The sequence below is a fragment of the Oryctolagus cuniculus genome, chromosome 15 (genome assembly GCF_964237555.1).
Source record: "Oryctolagus cuniculus chromosome 15, mOryCun1.1, whole genome shotgun sequence".
In the NCBI taxonomy this organism is placed as follows: domain Eukaryota; kingdom Metazoa; phylum Chordata; class Mammalia; order Lagomorpha; family Leporidae; genus Oryctolagus; species Oryctolagus cuniculus.
In genome coordinates, this window is record NC_091446.1 from 33,101,510 (window position 1) to 33,124,877 (window position 23,368).

General features: G+C 52.0%; 1 protein-coding gene across 6 annotated transcripts in view; it reads left to right on the forward strand.

Moving 5' to 3' along the window:
* The window catches only part of PIK3AP1 (phosphoinositide-3-kinase adaptor protein 1), a 218,201-nt gene that overhangs the window by 188,833 nt on the left and 6,000 nt on the right, over nucleotides 1-23,368 (forward strand). For 5 of the 6 annotated variants that reach the window (XM_070057477.1, XM_070057476.1, XM_070057480.1 and 2 more), the window contains 7 exons: nucleotides 1,030-1,227; nucleotides 2,019-2,084; nucleotides 4,102-4,307; nucleotides 7,391-7,463; nucleotides 16,044-16,199; nucleotides 21,524-21,594; nucleotides 22,509-22,624. In XM_070057477.1, the coding sequence (XP_069913578.1) occupies nucleotides 1,030-1,227; nucleotides 2,019-2,084; nucleotides 4,102-4,307; nucleotides 7,391-7,463; nucleotides 16,044-16,199; nucleotides 21,524-21,594; nucleotides 22,509-22,624 (886 nt within the window). The remainder of the gene's footprint in view (nucleotides 1-1,029; nucleotides 1,228-2,018; nucleotides 2,085-4,101; nucleotides 4,308-7,390; nucleotides 7,464-16,043; nucleotides 16,200-21,523; nucleotides 21,595-22,508; nucleotides 22,625-23,368) is intronic. The other variant, XM_070057475.1, reaches the window with a different exon arrangement.

Genomic DNA, 23,368 nt, shown 5'->3' on the forward strand with positions numbered 1-23,368 from the left:
CCCCTCAGGTTCTCTCCAGGCCCTTCTACAACAAGTTCAAAGACAGAGGCTTTTCCACTAACTGGCAATTCCCCACAGGGTCAGCGTCCCGGGACCAAGTGTCCTCTACTGAGCTGGTCTGACCTGGTCTGGGTCACTAGGGGGCCCAGAGCGGTTTCCCTGCAGCTCGGAAAGGGTGCCACGAAAGCAGACTTTCCCGGGAAATCCCTGCATCGCACATCCCAGGGAAGGAGGCCAAGCTTTATTTAGTCTTGCATCCCAGTAAAGAATTCTGACGGAATGATGCTAGGGAGAAGGAGGGAGCACACTAGAGACACTTGGGGTTGTGGGGTCCTCCAGGGCAGTGAGTGGGGCAGGTTTCCGTCCTGGAGAGTGAGGAGCAGGGTAGCAGCAAAGACAGCCGAAGAAGTAGAAGGTGCTGGAGACTGAGGGGAGCCTGTTCCGGAGCTGGCCCTCCTGGGCGCCCACTGGCTGGGAGTGACTTCGGCACAGTATTTAAGTCATCCGGGGCCTGTTTCCTCATCTGCAAGGTGACAGCGATGACTGTGGCTCCTCCATGGCACAACTGTGAATCAATGGAGATCCAGGCTGTGGGTTGTGCACAGGGGACAGGGAGCAGGGAGGTCCTGAGGAATGATTTTCTGTAGCCTTTCGGAGGTAAAAGAAGAGACGGAAGAGCGTGCTGGTGGAGAGGACTCCTCTGCTCAGCAGGGCACCAGGCGGTGGTGACCGGTGTTCTGAGGCTTGCAGGCACCCAGTGCGCTGTTCCCAGTAGAGGATCCTAGCAGTGCGCTCGGGATGGTGGCAGCTGGTGTTCACTTCCTTCACTGTACTGAGGGGTGACATCAGGGTATTCTCAGCTGCTTTGCAAGGGGTTCTGAGCAGACTGCTCAGCGACGGTGTTGGGGAAACCCTTTGCCAGAGGCCAGCAGTGTGCAGGTAAGGCATGGCCGCTCACTCTGCCCTCGGGATGGGTACCATCCAGTCTGTGTGGCCACTGCTCTCAGTCATCTTTTTCTGTGTCTCCAGGCAACAGCATGGGAATGAGCGGTGTGGACAGAGAGCAGCGCCATCTCAGTGAGGAGGAAGACGTTTATCACACAGTAGATGAGGAGGAGGCCTTCGCTGTGGACCTGGCCAGCAGGCCCCCCGTGCCCGTTCCCAGGCCAGAGACCAGTGCTCCTGGTGCTCACCAGCTGCCTGACAATGAACCTTACATTTCCAAAGGTGAGCAGGGCTGAGAACGATGCCAGTGGGGTCTTTGGATGTTCTCTGAGCTCTTTCCACATATTAACTCTTCTCATCTTCCTAACCCAATGAAGTTAGCATTGTCACCCTCACCCCACAGATGAGAAAAGCAGGCAGGGAGCGGTCAACGTCTTGTCCCAGAGCTTGTGGTTCATGAGTGGCAGAGCCAGGGTTTGGATCCAGGGAGCCTCCCTGGGATCCCAGGGAAGAGTGACCGTCAGGCCATCCGGCCATGGAGGGAACCTTTGTCATGCCCCAGTTTTCTCCTTTGACTCGTAAGTCTGTTCCTTGCGAGTGGCTTCCGCTAAATCCCTCTGGAGCTCTGCATATATTTCACCTGCTCCATCACTTGGTGATGTGCTGACATGGGACATGGATCATGGGACATGGGACTTCCTTTATTCTCGGGCTTTACGATCTTCCCCATCTGGCTCCAGGGGCTCAGGGACCTGTGCACACGTCCTTGTATTCTTTCTCTTCACAGTCACGTAAACATTGGTCGTGTCCTCTGGCTTCCTTGTCTTTCTAGGTTTGAGGTCCTGTTGGTTTGGTCTGTCCTTATTTGACAGTCCCTACACCTTCTCACTCTTTGCTTCTTTGTAGAGTTTTGATTTGTAGAGCTGCATACAGTGGTCCTAGATATGGGAACATTAGGGGTTTTTTTGCATACAATTTTGATAAATTTTTTTTATAAATGTATAAAAGTTATACATCCATAATTTAGGAAGAATTGTGTCTTACCTTTTACTCAGAATTTTTTTTTATCTCAGTTTTTGCAGAAAGACGTCAAGAGCAGCTGGGGAATTTCTATACTTCTTCCGAGAGCATCAGGAAAGGTGGGCCATGTGTTGTCCTCAGCCTTGTTTTGGATGACCTGAACTTCCAGGTGGCAGGGGTGTTCCTATTCCAGCAATTTCCAAGTGTAACAGCAGTTCCTTGGTATTGAAAACTCGAAGAGAGGTCAGCTAGTCTGGTGGTTAGGATGCAGCTTGGGACACAAGCATCCCACATTGGAGGGCCTAGGTTTGAGTCTCGACTCCCCTCCATATCCAGCTTCCTGGTAGTGTACACTCTGGGAGCCATTGCTGATTGCTTATGTAGTTGGGTCCCTACCCATGTGGAAGACTGGGAGTGAGCTCCTAGCTCCTGGCTTCAGCCTAACGTAGCCCGGCCTTGGCCTTTACAGACATTTGGGGAGTGAACCAACAGATGAGAGCTCTATATGTCTGTCTGTCTGGTCTGACTCTTTCTCTCTGCCTTTCAATTAAAATAAACACACAAAATTTCAAAACCCTACAGAGATCCAGGAGACATCTTAGGGCGGGGCTTTCTGAGAATCCTGTGTGGACAATGAAGGGAGAAGAATGCATCAACCCTAGAAGAGTGTATAAACTGATCGTAGGGAGGGCACTAACACACTAGAGTGTCCACCCAGCACCTAGAAATACAGTCTACACACGCAGATCCATGCCAACGGGATGAAGGCGGGAGTCGCAGCACCCGTTCTCTACCTAATGGTAGGGCCCTCAGGCTGTTCACTCGCCGGTCTGTACCAGTTCCACCATACTTTGATTCAACTTTTATTTAAGAGACATTTCACTTGCCTTTGGGTGACAACTTGGACATTCCATTTTTCTAAAGACTTTTGAACGAAGTTTGAGGAGCTAAGAGCTCTATTTTTTTTTTTCTCAAGTAGTTTTCTGAATGCTCTTTGCAGAGGCCTTCAGAGTGCTCCCCTTGAGGATTTCCTTTGCAGCCAGGACACCATGCAAACATTCGAAGGCATGCCCCAAGGACTTTGATAGTGGGGCAGTGGGCCTGGTCGCCTCGTGTGTGTCATTCCCCACCTCCCAGCCCCAACCTCCGTTACCTCTGAAGACAGCCTTGGAGAGGGCAGACTCAGGAGAAGGGTGCGAGGACGGTTGCGTGGAGTGAGAGAGAAGCTTCTCTGAGGTGTTTTCAGTGCTCACTGGTGATGCTCTCTCTTCTTCTCCTTCTTGCTGTGTCCTTGTGACCCCAACACCCAGTTGGGGTCCTGCTGGAGAAACTTGGGGTGAAGTAGATGCCCCACCACGTGAATGGCCCCATCATCTCTGCCAGTGGTTTCTTCCCCCTGGCACTGGAGTCACAGCCTAGAGGGTAGGGGGCTGGCTACATACTTCCCTTGAATCCGTAAGGCAGAGAGCCATGGGTTTCCAGTGTGGAAAAGACGTTGGCACAGAACAACCCTGACAGCTCACTTCTAACTGTGCTGTGGGACCTGTGTCCCCGTCCTGTTGCTCTTCCACTTTCCTAGGCCTTCTATGCCCGTCTAGTGCAGGCCACACTTCTGATAGACAGTGAGGGCAGGAAGTGGTGCTGGGAAAAGCATCCTGGCTGGGTTCTTCCTGTGTATTTGCCTCTGGAAGTGGATTTCGGTCTGAAGCGCTGGCTCTCAACTGGGGCAGATATGGGCCTGTGCCCCAGGGCACATTTGGCAATGTCTGGGGACATTTTTGGTTGTTACAGGTGGGGAATGGTGAAGGTACTGGCTTCCATGGGCTGAGGCCAGGAGCACCTACAACAAAGATCGTGCAGTTCCAAATGTCAGTGGTGCCAAGGCTGGGAAATGCGGGACTACGGAGCTCTCGGTCGCTGAGGATCGGGGCATTCCGCAGGTTCTGCAGGTCCCTCAAAGCTTGCAGCCTTGTCTACATCAGCGAGATAGGCTTTGAAACTATCAGATGCTCCCCTCCACCCCAAGTCCACGTCGCATTTCCCCCTTCCTGGTTCCACGTCCCCTTGAGCCCGTGACCAGCCTTGTCAAGCCCACTCCAGGGAGAGCGTCCAGTTGAGTTTCGCCGTCCTTTCCAGAGCCGGCTGTCCGACCGTGGAGGGACAGGCCCCAGTCCAGTATATATGACCCTTTCGCTGGGATGAAGACGCCGGGCCAGCGGCAGCTCATCACCCTCCAGGAGCAGGTGAAGCTGGGCATCGTGAACGTGGACGAGGCCGTGCTCCACTTCAAAGAGTGGCAGCTCAACCAGAAGAAGCGGTCCGAATCCTTTCGCTTCCAGCAGGTGAGCGGCCCCCTGTGCACTTGGCTTCAGGTCTCTGCCTCCACTGGGTACCAGCAGAGGCTGGGCCACAGCTGGCCGTGTGGGGCCATCACTGAGCACCTGTGGTCGCGCCTGTGCGTCTGGATCCCCAGAATGAGAGGAAGGTGGCTTCTCCAGGTGCAGCGCGGCTGCAGGTCAGAAGCAGATACTGCCCTCCGCAGCCTGGTCCCTTGCATTCGGCCCTCTGCTTTTGCTTCCCAGCCGTCTCTCGATTGCCAGTGTCCAATCTCCCACAGAACCCTCACACTTCAGAAGGCAGAGGGAACATGGGAAGCCCCCAGAAAGTCTGGTTAAACGGATACATCAGCCTCAGTTACTAGACTGCCTGAGTTACAATAACTCATGCATATGCAGACGGGCATGTGTGCGAAGCAAAGGCAAGGCTCTGGAGAGGGCCCGCTCCACCCTACCCCATTGTTACCTCCCAGGAGAGACGGGGATTGGAGGACCAAGATGTCAGCGGTGACTCTTGCTTTACCTGTGTGACTTGAAGTTTTTAATGAGAATAAAGAAGTCCGTGCATAACTGAAAACAATCAAAAGACCTGCAGCTCAACCTTAGGAAACACACCCCCAATCCAGTGCCTTCAGATTAAAAAGGGGGAAGTTGGGCCAGTGCTGTGGCATAGTGGGTTAAACCACTGTCTGGACACCAGCATCCCATGGTGGCACCAGTTTAAGTCCCAACTGCTCCACTTCTGATCCAGCTCCCTGCTAATGCCCCTGGGAAAGCAGCAGATGATGGCCCATTTAGTTGGGCCCCTGCCACTTAAGTGGGAAACCTTTGAAGAAACTCCTGGCTCCTGCCTGTCTCAACCCTGGCCATTGTGGCCATTTGGGGAGTGAGCCAGTAGATGGAAGATCTGTTTCTCTGTGACTGAATTTCAAATAGATAAATAAATCTTAAAAAAAAAAAAAAAAAAAAGGAGGAAATTTAGGCCAAAGGTAAGGGGCATGTCCAAGGCCACTTACTAGTGAGTAGCTGCTGAGTCAGGACTGAAACTCCTGCTTTTTCTCTCCACCTTGCAAGTGGTTGGGTCCTGCCACTCACATGAGAGACCTGGATTGGGTACCTGGCCCCTGGCCACTGCAGGTATTGGTGGAGTGAACCAGTGAATAGAAGCGTACTCCTCTCTCTCTCTCTTTCTCTCTTTCTGCCTCTCGAACAAACAAATGATAATTTTAGAAAGATAAGTGTATTTAACAGAAAAAAACCAGAGTTGCCCACTGTGTGCTCCTGGGGTCTGAAGGACGGGGGTGGGGGGAGGGGGTCTTCCAGTGCTGGATGCAGGCCTCCAGGGCCCTTCTCCCTGGCCCTGGCCCTGGCCCTGGCCCAAGCCCAACAATGTTGTTGTTGTTGTTGTTGTTGTTTTTGCTCCTTGCCACATGGCAGTGCAGCTGAGAGTGGCAAAGGCTCTGAGCGGCAGCACAGGTGGACTTCCTTGTCCTGCCCCTTGCACCTGGATGACCTTGACTTTGCTGTGCCTCCCCTGAAGGGTGAGCGGCAAGGACGAGGTGGGAGTGAGCCGCGTAAAGCCTCAGCACGCCTGCTGCACAGCTAGGGATCTGGGGATGTGACTGCGCTCTGTGTCTCCACCTGAGGGGCGCCTTCCTTTCCCAGGAACTTGCCTGGAACTCCTGGGTGTAGCAGACGACTGGGGTTCATGCTCAACATGGCAGAGCGTCCCAGCCCGTGGGAGCACAGTGTTCTGCACCAGCAGCCTCCGGTTCCCTATCCCCGGGCTGGTGGGTGTGGGGACCATCCCTGGTGTGAACGGCCCCATCTGCCTTCCGCTCTGCCTCTCTGTCTCCTTCTCTTGCCTCTCCCATGGGTGGGCACCGCCCAGCTTCTCTTCTGCTGCCGCCCTGTGTGGATGGCGCTGCAGCCTCTGTGTCCAGCTGCCTGTTTCAAGCCACCAGCAGGGCATGCGCTCGGAGGTGCCCAGACCTGAGGTGTGTCCAGCCACCAACACCACGCAGGGCTGCCTGCCGCCCTCTCCTGACCCCTTCTCCCTGACCACTGTGCCCTTGTCTTCCCAGCTCCCTCCCATGCTCCCCACGCCCAGTGAGCTGCACTTCCTGCCTGCTCTCACCCTGTGGCCTTCTTCCTCTTGCATCTGCCCCTGTATTTCTGTCCCACAGCCACTTTCCAGGCTGTGGGCCGCTGGCCTTCTCCGCTGTCTCCAGTGCCTCCCAGAGATGACTGCAGGCTCCTGGCTTTCATGTCTCCTTGCTGCCTCCCATCGCCCTGCTCCATTCCCCAACCTGCAGGACACAGCCCGCCCTTCCTGTGTGGCCTCCTGCGACTGCCTCACATCTCACAGGTTCTCTGAGTGCTTTCCCCGGCCGTTTGTCCTGGGATGCTCAGTCTGTGTTGTTGTGGATCGACTAGCAGCAGCAGTTCTTGACCCTCATATCTGTTCAGTAACAGATCACAGTGGACCAGATTACAGAAGGCTATGAGGGCTGGTCCCTTGCCCTTGGAGAGTTCCCAGTAACTCTGAAGAGGCAAAGTGTACACAGGTACACACACACACACACACACACACACACACAGCAAGACAGCAAAGCTCAAGCACCAGATGATTAGCCTGACCAGTACCAAGGACTGCAGCAATCTGGGGAGGCTTCATGGAGGAGGTGGGGCAGACTCATGGGAAGCAATCGGCATCCCTGAAGAATAGGGGAACGAGGTGGGAACCCAGTCTCAGAGGCAGGAGTATACGAAGAGCATCTGTGAGTAGGTAAGAGGCTGACTTGGCCAAGGGCTGCACGTGGAGGGAAGCGTGGGTTCTGAGGTTGAGAGTGGAGCGGGGACAGAGGAGGAAAGACGCTCCTTGTGGAAGGGATGTCTGCAGGAGCACATTTTGAGCGCTGGGACCCCACTGGGCGCTGACTGTAAATGCACCGAGTCTCACTCGCATCTTGAAAACGTCATTGCCATGTGATGAACCTTGCAAATGGCATAAAACAAGACGGAAACTCTATGTCCAGAGGGCATAAGCCCGGTATGCACTTAAAAATTACACTAAATTTTTTTCCCAGGAAAATCTTAAACGGCTAAGGGACAGCATCACCCGAAGACAAAGAGAGAAGCAAAAATCAGGAAAGCAGACAGGTATGCAGCTTCCTGGGGGCCCGCACTTGGTGGCGGGAAGGGGGGGCCTTGCTGTCACCTCTTGTCCCTCTCTGTTCTGCTGTGGTCCGAGTGCACAGACCTCTTGCCCAGCATCTCGCACTCTCCCTGACTAGAGACTGGGGTCCCCTGCGACGCTGTGAGGGCTTCTGTCTGATTTACTCTAAGCAACCTAGTACCGGCCAGGAAGATGTGCCCAGCAAACAGGTGAGTGCCTGGGTCCGACTCCGCTGGCCTCCCCCTCCTGCTCAGAGGAAAGGCCGTGGCTCGCTCTGGCATCTGACCGTCCCCTGGGCCATCAGCAGGAGGTATGTGTCCTTGTGCAGAGGGAGGAAGCCCCATCCACACAGTGTGCATTTCTGGTTGAGCAGGGAATCGTGCCAATAGCGTCCACACCACATACTGCTTCCGAAGCCCGGGGCCCCTGGGTCCACACAACGGCAGGGACTTGACACCCGTTGTGCACCCTGAGGACTGGGCCCCTCTGCTCTCCTTGACCCCGCCCCCCCAGGGGCCAGCCTTGTGGTATCACCAGCCCCGAGAAAGGAGGTGGCATTTACCCACACTTATCCTCCCACGGAGAGCCTCTGGCATGGTGGGCCTTGGTGCCTGACAGCAAGAGGAGCTGGCGAGAAAACGCTGTGGGACACCCTCAGACCTCGAGTGGAGCCCTAGTGCCCCGAGAACTAGGGTCGCCTCTAGCCCCGCTTGAGCGCAACTTCCGCAGTCCACATCCAGCTGCTGTCAGTAGCCCACCTCCCGCGGGCCTGATCTGCTACAGGTATCCTGGTCTCCAAACGGGAGCTCTTGCTGCCACAGGCCCCTTGCTCATGCCTCTTCCTTCACACCCAGAGGGAAATAAGTGGGCTGACAGCCCCTAGCTCCTTCTCAGAGAGGCCTTCCTGGCCACTCCAGGCCATTGCACTCCTGCCATTTGAGCATCGTAGACTTCCATCCCATTCACCTCTCTTTCACTGCCTCTTTTGTTGTTACCTATTCCCTCCTTCAAACTACCAAGAATTGCCAGGATTCCTGTCTGCAAAACACATCCCAAATCCGGGCATCTCTGACTGTCTGCATTGCCACAGCCACAGCCAGGCCATTATCTTGCTGGACCCAATGTAATAGCCTCTTCAATTGTCTTCCCAATCCACTCTCACCCTCCACGGTTAACCCTCCCAACTGCAGCCAATGACCCTTTCAGAGGCCATTGAAAGATCAGACGATGCCATTCCCTTGCTCAAAGCTCTCTAGGGCTCCCATCTCACTCAGGATGAAGGCAGGCTCCTCCCTTCGGCCTACAGAACTCCATGTGATCTGTCCCCCGAGTTCATACTACGTTCTTTCTCCCCCTCTGTGCACCAAACCCAATGGATTCTTCTTTGTCCATTGGGTTTGACTCTGACAAAGCCAAGAGCATGTCTCCTGGGGACTTTGCACTTGCTATCCCCTGTCTTTCCCCACATTTTCATCCGAGAGAGAGAGAGAGCTCATATCCACTAGTTTGCTCTGCAAATGACAGAGCCTAGAACTCAGGCTGAGTCTCCCACTTGGGTGGCGGGGACCCCCACCATTTGGGCCATCACCACTGCCTCCCAGGTATACATGAACAGGAAGCTGGAATCAGGCGAGGAGCTGGGCCATGAATCCAGGCGCTTCTGGTAGGAGATGCAGGTGCCCCAGTGGGTGAATGAGCTGTGTGCCACACACCTCCCCTGCTGGCTCTGCTGATCTTCCAGGGTTTGGCTGTCTCCTCCTCAGAGGCCTTTTCTGCCACCCTCTCCAGAGTCGTCCCCCATGACTGCCTGTTCACTTGCTTTCCCTCTGATACGTATCACGCAGCACAGCCTGGAATTACCTGTGTTTCTGTTCTCTGGGTTGAGGTCCAACACCCCACTCCCTCCCACGCTCAGCTCCATGAGGGTGAGAGTGTGTTGTCTGTGTTCTGCTGAATCCCCGGAGTGCAGTGCAGTGCGCTGGGGGAGCCCAAGAAGCCTTTGTTAGAAGGATTCATTGGAGTAAAATGCTTGGTGACACCATTCAATCATTCCACACACTGAGCCTCTGGTGCCCAGGTAAATGCAGAGACCTGAGTGACATCATCTTCCATCCAGTAGCTAATGAGTTAATTGTCTTTTTAGTCATGTAGGCCTGGCTTCCCTTCTTAGGGTCTGTCCCAAATGCCTAGCACTGTGTTTTGTAGATAGGAGTAGCTTAGTTAATGATTTGGACTGAATTGGAGAGGGCAGTTAACCTTAATGGAAGGTTAGAGAGGTCCTCCTAAGACTTTTGCTTGGGTGTCCAGATTTTGGGTGTGTGCTATGGCTACCGTGCTCACACTTGTGTGCCCTCCTGGTTGAGAGGAGGGGGAAAGAGGGAAGGCAGAAAACCTGTTTCGAGTCCTGCATAGCCATCCTAGGGTCAGATAAAAGGGCTGTCGATGGTAAAAGAGCTGAGGTGCCTTTTAAAACCAGAGCACATGAGCCCAAAGATTCAAGTCTGGATTAAATGAGACACTGCAAGTTTTTAAATATAGGCAGCCTCGAGGAACCTGTGATTTGGTGCTGCCCCGGCGTCTGAAGGCCCGGGAGCAGCAGTGTTGGAGTCACGTGTGCCCAGCTGTCTGGGCCGAGAACCGAGCTTTCTGCACATCGTCACGTCTTTACCTGCCGCCGGGACTACAGCTGGTGCACTGGAGATGCTGAAGCAGGACAGACAGGCACGCTGAGGGGGCCGGGGGGCAGGCCAGGCCGGGGTGGATCCCTGCCCACTGCTCGTTCCTGCCAAGCTGGGAACTGCGAGCAAGATCCTGGGCCTCCCTGAGTCTCCATCTTCATCTACATCTGCAGAATGGCAAAAATGAAGGTGCCCACCCCACTGGGGTTGCCGTGAGGGTCGGGTGAGCTGTGGGAGGCGGGGACCAGTGCCTCTTGTGGCACCTGGCACACAGGAGCACCCCAACAGCTGTCCAGGGGTGAATACACATGCCCACCCCCCAGGCTGGTGTCCTTGAGTGCACTGGACTGGGACTCCCTGTCCAGGTCCTGCCGTAGAATCACAAGTTTTGAAACAGTCTGCCAAGCTCAGCCAAGGCTGATCAGTCTGCAAATAAGCAACTTAGATGCACCAGTAGCCTCAGTCTGAAGAGAAAGGGTCAGCGTGTACCTTCTTCTCCAAGCTTGGTGCTGACTTTGTTCTCCCTCCCCGGTCCCGCCCCACAAGACCAGACTCTTTGAAAAGGAATGTGGGGGGAAGAGGAGGTTAATTACATTTGTATTTTTTTTTATTTTATAAGCTTTATTTACTTTCTAGAGAGGCATAGTTACAGATGGAGAGAGGGAGAGACACAGAGAGAGGTCTTCCATCCATTGGTTCACTCCCCAAATGGCTGCAACAGCCGGAGCTGGGCCGATCCAAAGCCAGGAGCCAGGAGCTTCTTCCAGGTCTTCCCATGCAGGTGCAGGGACCCAAGGACTTAGGCCCTCTTCTACTGCTTTCCCTGGCCAGAGCAGGGAGCTGGATCGGAAGTGGAGCAGCTGGGACTCGAACTGGCACCCATATGGGATGTCAGTGCTGCAGGTGCATGCTCAACCCACTATGCCACAGTGCCAGCCCCGAGTATTTTTATTTTTTTATCGGGGGCTTTGGCCTACATCTTAACTATGAAGAGATGAACCCATACGTCACTGCACACTGAGCAAGAATGGGTGGAGACAGCAGGACTCTGCAAGGAGCTTGGGGAGAATGCTCTGCCCGTCATCTCGGAGAGCTTCCTTGTGTTTAATTTGATTGTGATAACATACCTATAATATAAAGTTTACAATCTGAACCTGCAACAGCCAGAGTTGGACCAGGCCAAAGCCAGGAGCCAGGAGCTTCATCTGGGTCTTCAAACAGGTGGCACGGCCCAATCATTGAGGCCATCTTCCACTGCTTTTCTGAGGCCATTACAGAGAGCTGGATTGGAAGTAAAACATCTGGGACACAAACCAGTGTGCATATGGGATGCCAGCATTGTAGGCGGCGGCTTTACCCACTACACCACAGTGCCGGCCCTAAGGAACCCAACTTCATGAGTCGCCATTTGGTGCCTCCCAGAGTGCACGTAGCAGGAAGCTGGAATCAGGAGCAGAGCTGGCACTCACCCAGGCACTCAGATATGGAGACACTCGGTGTCCCAAAGTGGGGTCTTTTTTTTTTTTTTTTTAACAGGCAGAGTGGACAGAGAGAGAGAGACAGAGAGAAAGGTCTTCCTTTGCCATTGCTTCACCCTCCAATGGCCGCCGCGGCTGGCGCACTGCGCTGATCTGAAGGCAGGAGCCAGGTGCTTCTCCTGGTCTCCCATGGGGTACAGGGCCCAAGCACTTGGGCCATCCTCCACTGCACTCCCGGGCCACAGCAGAGAGCTGGACTGGAAGAGGAGCAACCGGGACAGAATCCGGCGCCCTGGCCGGGACTAGAACCCTGTGTGCCGGCGCTGCAAGGCAGAGGATTAGCCTAGTGAGCCACGGCGCCAGCCCCAAAGTGGGGTCTTAACTGCTAGGCGAGTATCCAGCCCTTTGAGCCATTTTTAAGTGTACAGCTCAGTGGTATTAAACCATTCACTGCATCCTACAGCCATTACCACTTCTATTCTAGAAGTTTTTCTGCTCTAGCAAGGCTTCGAGAAGAAACAGCTGGTACGGGAGGTGATCCCAGGGAACATGCAGGGGGTGCAGAAGGGAGACAGGAAAGGAGTCCCTGGAGAACTCGGCTCTGAGTCGTCCCGATGGGGGGCAGGAGAGCTGGGCAGTGGCACTCTAGCTTCCATCAGTTGTTGGCTGGGGGAGGGGCATTCCTAATTCGGCTCCCACAGAAAGCCTCAGCAGTTGGCAGTTGGAGCCTGCACTGCAGGGTGAGGGCACCCGCTGGAGGGAAGGCATCGCTGGTGCTCAGTGAACATGAGGTGTCAGCTGGCTGCAGAGCTCGGCGTGTCCTCAGGTGCAGACCCGCCTGCTCTGTGCTCTTCACACTGGGTCCCTGGAGGGGGCTCAGCTGCTGCATGCCTGCTCGTGGGCATGGGCTTAGGACCGGGCGGGGGGGGTGGGGTGGTGGGCAGGGAACGGGTGCATTAGGATCCACAGGGTTTGGGGCACCTCCTCTGCGTACATCACCATGGCCCCTTTTAAAAGTCTGTTTTCTTTTTTAATTCTGCATGTTCTTTTTTAAAGATTTAATTAATTAATTAATTTGAAAAGCAGATTTAGAGAGAGAGAGAGAGAAAGAGAGATCTTCTGTCTGCTGGTTCACTCCCCCAAGTGGCCACAATGTCTAGGGCTGGTCTTGACTGAAGTCAGGAGCCAGGAGCTTCTTCAGGGTCTCCTGTGTGGGTGCAGGGGCCCAAGCGCTTGGGCCATCTTCCACTGCTTTCCCAGGCACATTGGCAGGGAGCTGGATCAAAAGTGGAGCAGTTGGGTTTTGAACCGGTGCCCATATGGGATTCTACCACTGCTGGTGGCAGCTTAACCCACTACACCACAACACTGGCCCATTAAAAGTCTGTTTCCACATTGAACTTCTGTTTTCTCAGGAAGGAAGAATTCTGCCACACACACATCACTGAAAACCACTAGTACATGGTAACATTGATCTGTAGAACAATTAGGGCCGAAGGATGTCACTTCAGCTTAGGAGACCTTTTCTAAAGAATTTAGTCCACTCTAAACACAAGGACTGGCTCTATTAATCTAGAAACTTCATTTTCCTCTAGAAAAATGAGTTTTCTTGAATTTGGGTTAGAGCACCAAAGATAATTAAAAATGAAGATTCTGCTCATGATAACTGGCCAGTTTCTCTGCAGCCCTAGGGAGCTCTTCTGCCCTTACCGGGCTGGTGCAGAGTGCTGATGGTGTAGAGATCAGGCAAAGTCTGGCTTGCGCATACCATGAAGACAACCAATATTTGTGTTCCGGGTGTGTCATGTGGGGCACACAGAGAGAAGCAGGCTGGGGCCCAGGAAACCTAGGCTCTGATCCCCAGCTTGTCCCTGAATCACTTTGTGGTCAGGGCCAGTCCTTTAACCACTCCGTGCCTCAGTTTCCTCACCGGGGGCTGCACCTGATTTACCTGCTTAACGGAGAGAGAAGTCATGAAGCTCAGAGGAGTTCTCCTGGTGCTGGTGGGCCTACTCCGGGAGAGTGCCGCGAAGCAACAGCGGTCAACACTCCTGGCATCCTGCCTTTATTCAAAGGCTGTCGGGATTTAGTAACCATTTAGATTGGCTCCACCTGATCTGCTGAACGTTTGGCCGCAGATGTTCCCCTGTGTGTTTCGTTTTCCTTCTGCGTAGACCTGCTTGGAGGTAGAAGATTGCTCCCTGGGAGTTCATTAAGCAGGCAGAAACAGCCTCCACTTCCTCCCCCCAAGAAAAAAAATGATTTTTTTTAAAAAGACAGGTTAAAACCGAGAGAACAAAAACGTGTGCGATTTGCTTGGGCGCTAAGGTGTCATCACGTACACTCAGATGAGGCTGCACCCAGCTATTCTCTCCCAAATGGTCCAGGCCTGGGTGGGTGCTTCCCCTGCACAGAAGTAACCAAGGGGGCCAGCGCTGTGGTGTAGTGGGTGAAGCCGCCGCCTGCAGTGCTGGCATCCCATTTGGGCTCTGGTTTGAGCCCCAGCTGCTCCATTTCTAATGCAGCTCTCTGCTATGGCCTAAGTCCTTGGGCCCCTGCACCCACGTGGGAGACCTGAAAGAAGCTCCTGGCTGCTGGCTTCGGATCAGCACAGCTCAGACCACCACACCCATTTAGGGAGTGAACCAGCGGTTGGGAGACCTCTCTCTTTGCCTCTACCTCTCTGTAACTCTGCCTTTCAGGTAAATAAACCTTAAAAGAAAAAAAGAGGTAACCAGGAGAGCCCCGGGCTGTGAGAGAGCCGGTGTTGCAGTGAGGCCTGGGAGCCTGTGGGACACCAAGGCTCTGCCGTGCAGCTGGAATTGGAGTTTCTAGAATGAGGACCTGGAACTTGGGCCTTTTGCGGCCCCACAAGACCACCCTTTCAGTGTTCTCTGCATGTAGCTGGGGCTACCCTGGCCTCGTGCCCCCCAGTCCTGCCATTCATGCTTACCCATTTACCCTTCTCTGCGCACTGCTGGCTTGGACTCTCTGAACTTCCTGCCACACCCATCCCATAGAAGAATGGAGGCAGAGGAGGAAGTGTATCCGTGAACAGAAGTGCACACCTGAGCTTACCTTCTGAAAGGCCCTGCCACCACCCCACCCCTAGGCAGGAGCTCTCCTGCCTGCACATTCCCCAGGGCCAGACTTGGTGTCAGAACCACAGTTGTTTTGCTATGCAGGAGCTGTTTTCTGCACAGAGAACCAGGAGTGGAAATCTAGAGAGAAGCAGTGGAAATCTAGAGAGAAGCAGAGACAAACCATGGGCAAGGTTAAGCCAGGAAGGAGATCCAGTCAGGGCTTTGCTGGGCAAAGGAGTCATCTGTTTATATCATTGTCAGCCTTATAAGCCACATCTCTCAGGTCTGAAGGGGCTCCGTGCGTTACCCTGGGTCCCTACTGTCAACACCCACCCCACTCACCCATCACCTGTGACCTGTTCGGGGACTGAGAGGCAGTAGGAGTGATGGTTAAGAGCCTGGACTCGTGAGCCTGGATTCAGACCCCCGCTCTGCCCCTCACCAGCTGCAGGGCAGGTGTGCTACTTCCCTTCTCTCTGCCTTAGCTTCATTTGGGGATGATGATACTACATTTCTTTCTCAGATATCATGAGGACTAAATGTGCTAAAAGCATGGGAGCTCTTATAACTGCCCGTGCACAGGCTAGCCTGTTGTAAGCATCTGACCGGTTCGGAGAGGCAGACTTCTCCAGCCCCACAGCTGCTCGGTGGCAGAGTTCGGGCCAGGCCTCTTCCTAATCACGTGTTCTTCCCACTCCCTGATGCAGAAGCACTTCTGTGTCCTTTCCTTTTTAAAATGTATGCATTGTATTAATTTGAAGAGCAGAGACAGAGGGAGATCTTCCATCTGCTGGTTCCCTCCCCAAATGGCTGCAACAGCCAGGGCTAGGCCAGGCCAAAGCCAAGAGCCAGGAACTCCATCCGGCTCTCCCACCTGTTGTGGCAGGGCCCCAAATACTTGGACCATCATTTGCCAGAGTCCATTGCTTCCCAAGGTCTCTGACTGCCCTGCCAAGCAAGGAACTGGATCACTAAACTAACTGGGACACGAACCAGGCATCCTGATAGGGCATGGATGTATCATCCCACGTGCTAGCTAAGCCACTGCGTCAAACATCCGCCCCTTGCCCTTTTCTTGCATTTCTCCATAAAGCTCTCCTGCCTCCAGCAATGGCCACACAGGATTCTCTGGAGATTCAGTGCTGAAGGGTGGGGAGACCAACTCGGGGCCCCTGCCCTTCCCTCTTTCCTTTCCTTTCTCCTCCTCTTCCCCTGTCTACCCTCCAGCCTCAGATAAGGGAGGCAGGTGGAGAGGGCGTGGCTGAGCAGGTTGGCAAATGACAGTCTGATGTATCCCAGCTTCTCCCTCTGTCTTCTCATTCCAGACTTGGAGATCACAGTCCCAATTCGACACTCACAGCCCCAGCCTGGGAAAATCGAGTTCGGAGTCTACGAGAGCGGTCCCAGGAAAAGTGTTTTCCCCCCACGGATGGAGCTGAGACGGGGAGACTGGAAAACAGACAGCACCTCCAGCACAGCGAGTGAGCAGCAGACCCGGGGAGGGGAGGGGTGGACCCCAGTTGGCACCTTTGGGCCTAGGGGGACATTCTGCTCAGGGCCCAGAAGATCTCCCTGGGCCTGGTTTGGATTTGAGAGGGGTAAAAATGGGGAGCAATTAGCCTGTGAGGTTTGCTTTTTATCCTGTGAAACCATGGTGATGGACAATCATTACTCTATCCTTTTAGAAATAGCAGCCCCTAATAATAACATTAACGTTTATGGAGCACCTATTAAATGCAAAGACCCTGCATGGATTATCTAATTTAATTCTCACAGAAACTCTAGGAGCCGTCACCGTCACTGCTGTTTCCTGAGGAAGGAGCTAGAGGCTGAGTGTCTTGTGCAGGTTTCAGAGCTCACGTGGTGGAGCTGGGTTTGACCGCAGTTGGTCTGGATCCAGAGCCAAGACTCTGAGCGCCTAGTCTTGCTGCTTCCCCAGCTGGGGTGAGGGGAAGGACAGGGCAGTCAGAGACCTTGGGAAGCAATGGACTCAAACTTGAGAATTCCAACTTTACAGGCCAGGGGGGATCTAATTAGCCAACGTCTTTCTTGAAGAGGAGCCTGATTGAGTAGACAATGCCGGCTAATGTGCAGTGGGCTGGGGGCTTTACTCTCGTTTCCAGGGCAGGATCAGCTGACTCCAGACATGCTGGGTTTTCAAACTGCAGAGACTGAGTTGCTCTCCTTTCGTGTATTTCACTGTTATCGGAACAGCTAACAAAGCAATAGGAGAGCCAGAGAAAAGCTGCAGTTCAGGAATCACAACTCCTTCTTAAGTGTCAGGTGGAGAAGCCCACATAGGTTGGATCAGGAAGGCCATCTAACCCAGGCTTCTGGTCTTTTCTGCATCCAAACTCCCTCGAGAGACTGATATGCCCTTGTCATTTTCCTGGAAAAATGCTTGTGTACGTACACACATGCACGAGCATGCACCTGCCACACACATGCTGGAGCACTCATGCATTTTTGCCCGCCCTTGGCATTAGGTCAGGAATCTCTGAACTAGTTTCCCTCCTTCCTTTATGCATAGGGCATTTGCAGCCCAGAGAGAGAAAGAATTTTTGCCAAGGTCACACAGCCAGTAGGTAGCAAAGGTAGGATTTAGCCTCTTCCAGGCTAAAGTTCCTGCCACCAACAACTGTCAAAACAGAGCCAAAGCCTGTCCCTCGACCACCTGGGAAGTCCAGGTGGGACAAAAGAGGCAATAGTTTGTTTCCAAATCACCCACTGAGACAATTCAAGAATTCTGAAAAGTTCAGAAGTGGGGAGGTTTTCCCAGGCAATCACAGCTGGCAGAGGAGGCAAGGAGTAGGTGGTTCTTCTCTCAGATACATGGGAGAGGAGAGGAGAGGAGAGGAGAGGAGAGGAGAGGAGAGCGAGAATTCTCCCCAGTGAGGGAAGTGCTTTCCAAGGTGAGAGGAGGAGAGCGAGAGCTGGAAATTAAACAAGATGAACTGGGAAAGCTCATTTCCCGTTTAGAGTAGTATCGTGGAAAATGTGTCAAGTGTGTGTCTTACCTTGGGATAGCTTAGGGTGAGGGCAGGGTAGAAAGAGTAAGCTGTACTTTTACCTTGTGCAGTGGTTTATTGCCCAGAGACAGCTGGCTTATCTGGTTAGAAAGTGTCATTGAATGACCGACCACAGGATTCTACTCTCCTTTGTGGCTCTAGACACACCCAGCCTGTTACACAATTTCTGTTAGCTTTTGTTATGCAGCAAACCATGCTGAAGCATGGCTTGAAACATAACCATTCATTGATGGCTGATTCTACACCTAGGGCAGGGCTCAGAGGGGCTGGCTCATCTCTCCTCTGTGTGACATCAGATGATGAGCTGTGAGCTTGTTTTGGACAACTAAGATGGCCTCTCCCTATGGCCTTTAATTCAGTAGCCTAATTTCTTGTATGGCAACAAGATCTGGAAAGGGAGCATTCCAGATGGACAAGCCCTAAGGACAAATGATTAATAAAAGCTAGCTTGAATCACACTTGCTAATGTCCAGGCTAAAGCAGGGCACCTGGCTAGCCCAGAAGTGGTGATGAGGGGTGAGTGGGAGGGGCAGGGGAGAGCGCTGGTAGTGAGGTTCATTGGGGGGTCCCTAATGATTAGTCTACCATCTTGGAATTGATGCTGCTAGTGATGGCTGCTTATTCAGAGGAGGCCCTGTGCCACGCGTGTACCGTGTGCTCTAATTCATTGTAAACAACAGTGCTGTGAGTTTCTGCATGAGGAAATGGAGACTCTAAGAGATTGGGCACCTTGCCTTGGATCTCTCAGCAAGTAAGCAGAGGTGCTGAGATTCACATCTAGATTGTCCGTCTCTTAACCATGGAGAAGTACTGCCTGCCACGTGGAAATAGCTCCTAGGACAGAGAGGAAGACTGGGTGTGGCCCAGCTCTGACCCACCAGCTGCTCCTCAAGCCCTAGAGTCACACCCTAAAATGGCACTATTTTAAATGATGGCACAGCTGTCAGCTCTTGGGAACCACAGAAAAATAGTTGCAGGTTAAATCTGGTTATAAGTAAAAATTGAAGCCCTTGATATTCATGTTAAATTTAAAAGAGAACAAAGTTGCATTACAGATGCACTGTTGACTTTCTCCTGGCCCAGTTTTCTTAAGGGTTATGTTATGTGTGGTCATTTTTTACCCTCATTCATTCATCCACCAAATATTGGGGAATGCTTTGTACAAAAAAAAAAAAAAAAATGGAGCCAAACCAAACACTGGAGACACAAAGCTGAAAAAGAATCAGGGCCTGTCTTAGGAGCTTGCAATGGAAGAGAGAAAGTGTAGGAGTAGCATGGATACAGTTCTGTCTGACCCTTCTCCTCGGATGACAGAGCCCTCCTTCCCTCTGGGAAGTCTGAAGGTCAGGAGGGCTGGGCCACAAACACCTGCTCACTGTGCAGCACAGAGGCTGTGTGGGGCAAGGTGTTCGCCCCAAGAGGGGACAGGACCAGGGCAGATTAAGCAGGGGAACCATGGCTCTGAGTCAGAGCTGAGGCTCAGGATCTAAGGATGCCACAGGAATGGATGGTGGGAGCTGATGGGCGTGAATGGGAGCTGATGGGCGTGAATTTCCCAAGCCACAGAGCCAGTACCTGTGACAGTTTTTTTATTCCCAGCTAATGGATAACCTTCAAAACAAGTTTAGGGGCCAATGCTGTGGCTTAGCAGATAAAGCCATCACCTGCCGTGCCGGCATCCCATATGGGTGCCGGTTCAAGTCCCAACTGCTCCATTTCCGATCCAGCTTTCTGCTATGGCCTGGGAAAGCAGAAGAAAAGGGCCCAAGGATACATCTTAATAAAAAATACATCTTAATAAAATAAGAATACATAATAAAATTAGAATACATCTTAATAAAAAAAAAGTTTAGTTCACTGGGAGGGAACTTGATGAGCAGTTATCAATGAAGTGGATAGCCTCTAGGCCTGAGGGGTTACTTTTAGTTGCGTAAATCTGGAGAGGTTTGGCATCATGTGTCCTGAGCATAGAGACAGAGGAGATTTTAGACTTATGGACAGATGTGGGCTGGGGAAGTGGGGAGAAAGGACAGTGTGGCCAAGTGAACAAAATATTTGTTTTTAAAGATTGATTTATTTATTTGAAAGTCAGAGTTAGACAGAGAGAGAAGGAGAGGCAGAGAGAGAGAGAGAGGTCTTCCATCCATTGGTTCACTCTCCAGATGGCTGCAACAGCTGGAGCTGAGCTGATCCGAAGCCAGGAGCCAGGAACTTCTTCCAGGTCTCCCATGTGGGTGCAGGGGCCCAAGGACTTGGGCCATCTTCCACTGCTTTCCCAAGCCATGTCAGAGAGCTGGATTGGAAGTGGAACAGCTATGCCACAGCACCGGCCCCAAACAAAATAGTTTGACACATTGATTTTAACTTATCTTTTATCTCCCATCTGCTGGTTTACCCCCCAAATGCCTGTAACAGCTGGGCCTGGGTCAGGCAAAATCCAGGAGCCTAGAAATCCATTCAGGTCTCCTTTGTGGGTGGCAAGTACTTGGTGTTCATAAATACTTGGGCCATTTTCTGCTGCTACCTTCCCATGGACTGAATTAAAAGCAGAGTAGCTGGGACTCAAGCTGACACTCTGATATGGGATGTGGGGCTCCCAAACTGTGGATTAACCCACTGCACCACAACAGCCCGCAAGTGGCATCTTAGCTGCTGTACCAAATATCTGACCCTTGGCACATTGTTTTCAATTTAAAATATTCTCTCCAGGTATAATCCAAAGCTATTATCATAACCTGCTGTACAAGCTAGCATCTAAATTAATTAGGTCAACATTGATGCCATAAATTAAGTCAAAATTATGACTGCTTACTAGTATTATAGTAGACTAGTAGGATTGGTAGCTAGTTGAAGTAGAAAGCCTGCAAAACTAAGAGCTGTCAATACTGTTAGTGGCGACATTGGTAAATTCAAGTTAAACCCAGCATGTTATAGTTGGTTAGTCCTGTTCCTTGGTCACTAGAGCACCACGTGCTTGAGCTTGCTCTGGTACTGTGCTGACCAGTACAGTAGCCCTTGGCCACACATTTATATTTAAATTTATGTTAATTAAAACTAAATAAAATTCAGAATGCATTTCCTTGGTTGTAGTCTCCAAGTTTCACATATTAGATGGTACACAACAGAACATTGCTGGCAAGTTCTATCAGATAGCACTAATCGAAGGATGTAAGTCATTGATTCCCAACTCAGAAGCCTTGAGCACCTAAACTCGCATGGTCAGAGTTCCTTCCGTGAACAGAAATGTATTTTTTGAATTTGTGCTTTGCGTTTGTGTTTTGTTTGTGTTAGAGTGGCTGGCCCTTTATTAGAGAGTGTATCTGCACATATAATGCGTGAACATATTTGCTGTAATTCCAAAAGAAGTAAAAAAAATGCAACAACAAAATTAGTTTGCAGAATTTGGAGATACTGCTGAGCCACTGAGAATCTGAGCACGTCTGCTTCCCTGTCTGTCAAATGAGAGCACTAATATGAAGTAGGGTTTTCCTAAGGATTAAGTGGCAATCCTGTTTTTTTATACTTAATGTGTGTTAAGTCTCAGTAAATGGTAGCTATAAAACAGAAAAATAAGTGATAAAAAGTGGGCTATTTCCTTTTACGCTGTAAGAAAACAAAACTTTGATAAAACGGTATAAGATGGCCACATGTTGCAGAACCCCGTATTCACGGCCTATGTGTTAATTCTAACAGTAAAACTGTCAGTGCTGGAGCCCTGCATTTTGTTTCAGCCTGAGAGAACCCACAGTCCGGCTGATCTTGTTTCTGCCCTGCAGGCAGTGCGAGCAACCGATCCAGCACGCGGAGTCTCCTCAGCGTGAGCAGCGGGATGGAAGGGGACAACGAGGTGAGGTCCGGGACCACGCCCATCTGTCTGTTCCAGGGCTCATCTCCGCCAGAGGCTGGAATCCAGGAGGCAGGAGGCAGACACAGGGGTCACGTGTATGAAATACCCAGAGTGGGTGATCCCACAGAGACAGAATGCAGGCTGGTAGTTGCCAGGGGCTGGTGGGAGTGGGAAGTGGGAAGAAACTGCTTACTGAGTTTCCTTTGGGGATGATGGACAGGGTTTGAGACGAGAGACAGTTGGTGACCGCATGACACTGTGAATGTATCAATGCCACAAAATGGTTCATTTTGAAATGGTTAATGTTAGGTGAATTTTGCCTTGACTAGAAAGAAAGGAAACAAAGGAATGAGATGGATGGATGGATGGATGGATGGATGGATAGATGGATGGATGGATAGATAGATATACATAGATAGATAGATAGATAGACAGACAGAGGTTTGTGGCAAAATTGGTAAATATTGGTAAACAGAAGTTCGCTTTAGGCAGGGACTGCACTCCAGGTCGGCCCAGTTTGAGTCAGTGAGTCTGCCCTGATCCTGTGACCACTGACTGGGACAAGTCGGAAGGACTTACCAGGGCTGCTACCAACCCTGAAGACTCTTGAGAAAGGGCCCTAGGTGGGCATTTCTAACAAGCTCCTAGGCAGTGCCCATGTAGATGGGCCACACACCACACTTTGAGTAACAGAGATTTAGAATTTAGGTGATTGATGCTAATTTGTCCAGATTGTCTTCTGCAGTGACTCTGGGAGGAAGTGGAAAGCCGCCAGTGTCGCTGGGTCCATTATCAGTTCATGACCAAGCCTCAGCCACAGCCTAAGGAGGGATGAGAGGTTGTGGGAGGGGTGTTCAGCTGAGCTGGGGGCATAACATAATTTCCACCCTCCTTTCTCATCTTGTTGGCCATAGGATAATGAAGTCCCAGAGGTTACGAGAAGTCGGAGTCCTGGCCCCCAAGTGGATGGAACAGCCACCATGGCCACGGAGCGGCCCCCTAGGGTGCCTCCCCGAGCTGCCTCCCAGAGGTAACACTGAAGCTGACAGGATGATTCCCCCTCACTCTCCGAATTCTAGGGGCGGGGGTGGTTTGGGGACATCTGCGGCAACTAAGTATGAGTGCAGAGATGAGGGAAACGCCTGCTCCTGACGTGTCAGTGTGGACCTGAGTGATTTCAGTGATGCATTACTCAAGTTGCGTGTGCAATTTTTCTTTTTTTTTTTTTTAAGATTTATTTATTTATTTGAAAGGCAGAGTTACAGAGAGGCAGAGGCAAAGACACACACACACACACACACACACAGAGAGAGAGAGAGAGAGAGAGAATCAGAGAATCAGTCCTCCATCTGCCAGTTCACTCCCCAAATGGCCACAATGGCTGGAGCTGGGCCGATCCGTAGCCAGGAGCCAGGAGCTTCTCCCAGGCCTCCCACCTGGGTGCGGGGGCCCAAGATCTTGGACCATCTTCTGCTGCTTTCCCAGACACATCATCAGGGAGCTGGATCAGAAGTGGAGCTGCCAGGACTCGCGTCAGTGCCCATGTAGGATGCTAGCACTGCAGGCGGCAGCCTTACCTGCTAGGCCCCAGCACCAGCCCCGGTGTGTAGTATTTCATAAGTGAAGTACACTGATGAACATCAACTTTTTAGTAATTTTTTATCTATTTGACTAGAATTCAGCTCCCTACTAGCACATTTCCTTGGCTTTGTTGTGGGAACCGTGGCCTTTGAGGAACAGGCGATGAGAAGGAATTGGAAATAAAAATGCAGAC